Raw genomic sequence first — 5936 nt, forward strand, 5'->3', positions numbered from 1 at the left:
TTTTTGGAAAGTGTTCAGATATTGTGCGCTTCTCTTTCTTTTTAAGGCATAAAGACTGTCTAGAAAAGCATCATCAAACATAAATAGCTGTAGTGTAGACATCTGTGGAGAACAGGTGAATTTTACTCATGAAGGTAATGAATTCAGGAGTGCAACACCTGCAAATAATGTGAGGGAACTGAGGAGGGGACACAGGGAGACACTGGCCTCTGTCTCCTCATGCCCCTAGCATCGCAATGAGATTAAAATCTAGGGTGAAAATAACCCATGATTTGTGTTGTAGTATGCCATAGCAGTATGGTACCCTAGCTGTATGACGTCATAGTTGTACAGCAAAAGTACTACAGCAGGAGGCACCCAAAAAAATGGAGGGTTAACCTCGTAAGGAACCAGACAAGGGCAGTGGCGATCCAGCCTGATCTGGTTTCGATGCCCAACAATCCAATACAAGTATCTTTCCTGTCCTGAATGGACATGTATTGTGACCATCACAATACACGGAGCCCAAGTCATGGACTAAATGGGCATGGCCATCAACTGTTTCTTTCCTGATCTACTCATCCACCCATCCAAACAGTAATGTCCTAACATGGAGACAAGGATATGGTGGCGAATGGTGTTGAAAGCCCTGGAGAAGTCCAGCTAAATGAAACCCACCGCTCCTCCCTTATCAAGAAATGCAGTCCTTTCATCTTAGAAAGCAATGAGGATGGTCAGGCATGATCTGCCCTGGGTTCATCCAGTCACCTTCTCTTTCAGGCACACAGCAATGGAATCCAAAAGACAGTCTGTGACACGCTCCTCACCAAAGAGAGGCTGAAGAGCCTCTAGTTCCCCAGCTCATCTTCTGTGGCTTTTGGAAAGATGTGTGCAGCATACTTTTTCCAAGTTGCCAGGGAGTTTCCCTGATCTCCATGAACTTGCAAAGACAACACAGAGTGACCTTGCTATGACTTTGGCTTTCTCTCTCAGCACCCTTGGATGCAGCCCCGCCAGTTCTGTGGACTGGCAAAGTCTGAGCTTGCTCAAGTAACCCCTGACTTGATCCACATCCAGGGCTTTTTTGTCACCTCCAGAGTCCTGCTTCAAGGCACAAAGTCCTGGGAGACCTTGTTGGTGAAGACAGAGGCAAAGAGGACAAAGAGTACCTCAGACATATCTGCACCTTCTCTTACTAGATGCAGCAGTGCCACACACTGTTTTTGTTTGTTCTTCAACTGTAACTTCAGTACTAACAGCTCATCTTGATGCCCTTGGACCCCCTTGCAAGTATTAACTCCAGGGGAGCTTTGGCTTTCCTAAAACCCTCCCTATTTGGAAATTCCTCCTTTGAAGTGAGGTCCTCTATCCACACCCTTTGTGCTTCCCTTTTTCTATGGAGATTCCCAATGAGTTGCTTGTTCAGCCAAGCTGGTGTCCTGAGATGTCCACTTGTTTGCTGCAGCATAGACGTGGACGCTTTATGTGCTTAGAGGATGCTGCCCTTGAAAAGCAATTGCACTGAATTCTGCTCCCCTTGAGCGATACTGCCCACTGAAAGTTCCTGGCATAGGCCAAAGCCTGCCACTCTGAGAGCTGGCATCTGCACTCTGCTCCTCTCCTGCCTCACTGCCCTTGGGAGCTGAGACTCCACTATTTCTTCGCTACTACAGCCAGGGCTGACAAAGATGACACAGGGTTTCAGTTCCAGGTGAGCATCACATTTGTTGGCCCACCTGGCAGCTGTGCTAAAAAGCTGAGGCAAAGAACCTCCAGACACCTAAAGGAGCATTTGCACTGTGCTGTCTTGTGAATGTCAGGGGCTGGTGGGTTGACTTTTGGCCCCCAGGTGCCCACCAAGCCTCCCTCTCACTCCTCCTCCTTCTTCGCTCACCTTGGTGTCTGCAGGGTTGTTTCTCACTCCTCTCTCGTACAGCTGCTGCACATCGGTTTTTATCCTTTCTTCAATATGTTTTCACAGAGGTGCCATGAAAATTGCTTATTGGCTCATCTTTGGGCAGTGGCTGGTCCATTTTGGAGCCAGCTGGAATTGGCTTTATCCAACATGGAGTCAGCTCTTGATCGCTTCTCACCTAAGCCATGCCTGCAGCCCCCCTCACCACTACCAAAACCTTGTCAAGTAAACCCAATACACAGGGTCATTCAAGTCCCCAGTAAGACGTGAGGTCATTGATCCCAAGGTTTCCTCAGGCTGGTTAAAGAAGACTTTGTCCCCTTCCTCTCCCTCATTATAGGTTCTTTATGTCAGAGCAGAGATGTGCTGGACCTCAGCTGTGGCACCAGGGCCAAGCTCAGACGTGTAACAAAGCAAGCTGGTACCGAGTGCCCAAGGTCCCATGCAAGCAAAGGGTTTGCTTCAGAGCATGCTGGGGTGGATGGCAGATGGCAATGTAAAGAGGAAATGAGGTGTCCCTAAGGAGAGCAAACCCTGCTGTCCTCAGGAGCAGAGAGAGGCAGGGCTGGACCGCGCAGCCCTGGCAGAAGAGGGCTTTGCTGTCTGTGGTGTCTCTGCAGCCCCGGAGGGCCTGTGGTGCAAGTGAAACTAATCTCCAGGCAGGACAAGGTGCTTTTGAAAATGTCCTTGGCTATGGACATCCCGTGACCCAGGAACATGCTGAAAATCATGGGTCTGTTCCTTGATTGCATCATCAAAGGGATGACTAAAGGATGTGGGAGAAGCACTGCCTACGTCTACTGGATAGAGATGGGACAGGACTTGCCTCACTGCGGTTGCTTGAACAAAAGCATGGAACATGTCTAAGGATCTCTTGGGGTCTGTTAGATGGCTGCTCTGAATGGAGATGGTGTTCCTGCAGGTCTTGTGCTGTCCCTGCTGGCTGCACACGGTTGTGCTGGAGAGCCCTGGACTCTCAGGGAGCACCACAGGATGTAGTTCACCTTTAAATTGAGCGGGTGCCCTGCATGAGGTTAGGCATTGTAGAGGTGCCTATGAGAAACCTGCCATAACTGTCAATGGAGATCTGGTAAATAGGGCTGATGGAGAAGAAAGAGAGATTTAGCTCTCCCGATGGCAATGACTCCATTTGTGCAGAGGAATACCTCTATAGGCTGCCCTGAACATTCTGAGCAGGAACAGGCTTCATTGTCCTAAAAGTGGGCATCTGCTGTCACTTCAGCCGGCCAAAGGAATGCCCCCCCAGCCTCTGGTGATGACCCCAGACACTGCCCTGTCCCTCTGAATTGCTCCATCAGAGCTTACAGTTACCTGCACAAGAGGGGACGGGCAGGGAGTGAGAGGGAGCTGCTGCCAGAAACGCTGGGGAAGGGGATGTGGGCACCTCTCTGCTGTCCCTGTGGTGCAGGCATCTTCCCCTGAGCAACTCCTCCCTGCTCTCCTTTCCCACCCTCAGCAGAGCCTCTGCATGCGTTGCCCCTGCAGCAGCCAGAGCCCAGAAAGGGACAAACCCCTGATTTCCAGCTGTCATTGTGTGTCCCTCCTCCCTTGGCAGGAGCATTGTGGCATTTCACTGTCATCCCCTCCTGCCTGTGCTGCCCTTGTTCTCACCATTGGATTTGCTGAGTCAGTGCAGGGGGTGGGGGTCGGGGTGGCAGGTTCAGCTCCTGTTCAGACGCTGACCCTTTGGGTCCTGCTATGTAGATATGTCTATGGGAGCAAAGAGCCCAAGTCTCCTCCGGGCAGCTTTAGGACATTCAGCTATTTCCCTGGGGTGTCCTGATGGGCTGCAGGGTGCCCTCCAGAAGGGAATAGCTCTCCCATAGTATCCCTGTGCTGCCTAGGATCCCCATGGAGAAGACACCTCGGTGCTAAGGCCATGGCAATGCTGCTGGGCAGCTGGACGTGGGCAGCTGCAATGATCCCTCTGTGTCCCAGTCTGGGAGGGGAGAGATGAGATCCTCCTCAGATACCCTGAGAAATGGCAAGGAGTCTGTCAATCTTCCCTTTGAACCTGGATTCCTCTGCTCTCAGCAGTGTCCAGTTTCTTTTTAGGAGGGGAACACCTGAGTGTGATCATCCTCCAGCTCCAAGCTGCCAGCACAAGGCAGCTGAGAACAGGACTGATGGGCAGAGCAGCTCTTCTCTCTCTGCACTAAGGGACCATCCCTTTGCCTCTCAGGACCCACAAGATTTCACTTGGAGTGCATTAGAAATGTCAGGGATTTCAACCATCCAAAACCACTCCTAAACGTGGCAGGTGCAACTCGAACAAAATAAACCAAACAAAATCCCCTCAGTTCTGTTCTGCAGTTGGGCAAATTGCAAACAACACCACCAAAGAGCTCTTTGATATATCACAAGTGCATTTAATTTGAGATCACCCTGCGTTCCTAGTTCCCACTCGCTGCACAGCAAGAAGGACTCCTCGGGAGTCCATTACAGAGTCCCTGCTCCCAATGGCCCCCTCAGCTAGCAAAACCTGGAGCTCAAGTGAGGGAGCTGCAGAGAGGTCTTCCTGAAAAGAGAGAGTCTGAGTGGGGGGTTGCAATGAGACATTCAATAGGTTTTGCTTGGAGAAGTCTGGCCTAACTCAGTACTGCCTTTTTGTCCTCAACAGATAACCATACGCAGAGGAAGCAAATGTCCAATCACAGCTCCATCACCGAGCTCCTCCTCCTGGCATTCGCAGACACACGGGAGCTGCAGCTCTTGCACTTCTGGCTCGTCCTGGGCATCTACCTGGCTGCCCTCCTGGGCAATGGCCTCATCATCACTGCTGTAGCCTGTGACCACTGCCTCCATACCCCCATGTACTTCTTCCTCCTCAACCTCTCCCTCCTTGACCTGGGCTCCATCTCCACCGCTCTCCACAAATCTACGGCCAATTCCCTGTGGGACACCAGGGCCATCTCCTACCAAGGTGTGCTGCACAGGTTTTCTTTGTGGTGTTCTTGTTTGGTGCAAAGTATTTTCTTCTCACTGTCATAGCCTACGACCACTATGGTTCCATCTGCAAACCCCTGCACTACGGGACCCTGCTGGGCAGCAGAGCTTGTGCCCACATGGCAGCAGCTGCCTGGGGCAGTGGGTTTTTCCTTCTTCTTCGCCACACGGCCAATACATTTTCACTCCCACTCTGCCGAGGCAATGCCCTGGACCAGTTCTTCTGTGAAATCCCCCAGATCCACAAGCTCTCCTGCTCAGACTCCTACCTCAGGGAGGTTGTGTCATATATAACACCTTTTCCTTTTTTGCTTGTTTTCTTTTCATTGTGCTGTCCTATGTGCAGATCTTCAGGGCTGTGCTGAGGATCCCCTCTGAGCTAGGACAGCACAAAGCCTTTTCCACATGCCTCCCTCACCTGGCCGTGGTCTCCCTTTTCATCGGAACCGCCATGTTTGCCTACCTGAAGCCCCCCTCCATCTCCTCCCCATCCCTGGATCTGGTGGTGGCTGTTCTGTACTCGGTGGTTCTTCCAGCAGTGAACCCCCTCATCTACAGCATGAGGAAGAAGGAGATCAAAGACGTACTGAAGAAGCTGATTCAATCAGTAGTCTTTCAGCAGCAATAAGCTGCCCATGTCCCTTCCACAAGTGATTTCCAATGTATCTGGGGAACCTCCTGTGCTTTGGGTATTTTATCTGTGATAAATGTCGGAGTTTCCCTTGTTCAGTGTCGACAGCGGAGCGGGAGTTGCGATTCTGGAGTAACGACAGATCCCAATATGAGTATGGTCATCCTCCTTTATTCATGCTTATAACAGGGCTTATATAGTTATCTACTATAGGCACGTGCTTCATAACAACCTATAATTGGTTAACTACAGCTATACACGCGCTCAATAATAAGCTATGATTGGGTTAAAGTGCTGCTGAGGTCAGCAACAGGATAAAGAAATTGGCCCCATGAGGCCATGCTGCTGTGCTTGGGTTCTCCATGGGCTGAGGGGAGGTGGGCATGGGGTGATGTGTTAGAGAACGAGACTGGAGTGAGCTTTCACTGGTGGCCTCGCTAATTG

At 51.0% G+C, this 5936-nt stretch overlaps 1 protein-coding gene across 1 annotated transcript; it reads left to right on the top strand.

The window, feature by feature from the left end:
* Window positions 1-4558: 4558 nt before the first annotated feature.
* LOC103896177 (olfactory receptor 14C36-like) lies at window positions 4559-5489 on the top strand. The gene is given in 3 exon segments (XM_019471187.1): window positions 4559-4835; window positions 4838-5140; window positions 5143-5489. Coding segments are annotated over 3 exon segments (927 nt in total).
* Window positions 5490-5936: the final 447 nt, after the last annotated feature.

This window comes from Aptenodytes forsteri, unplaced genomic scaffold, assembly GCF_000699145.1.
Source record: "Aptenodytes forsteri isolate BGI_AS27 unplaced genomic scaffold, ASM69914v1 Scaffold507, whole genome shotgun sequence".
In the NCBI taxonomy this organism is placed as follows: domain Eukaryota; kingdom Metazoa; phylum Chordata; class Aves; order Sphenisciformes; family Spheniscidae; genus Aptenodytes; species Aptenodytes forsteri.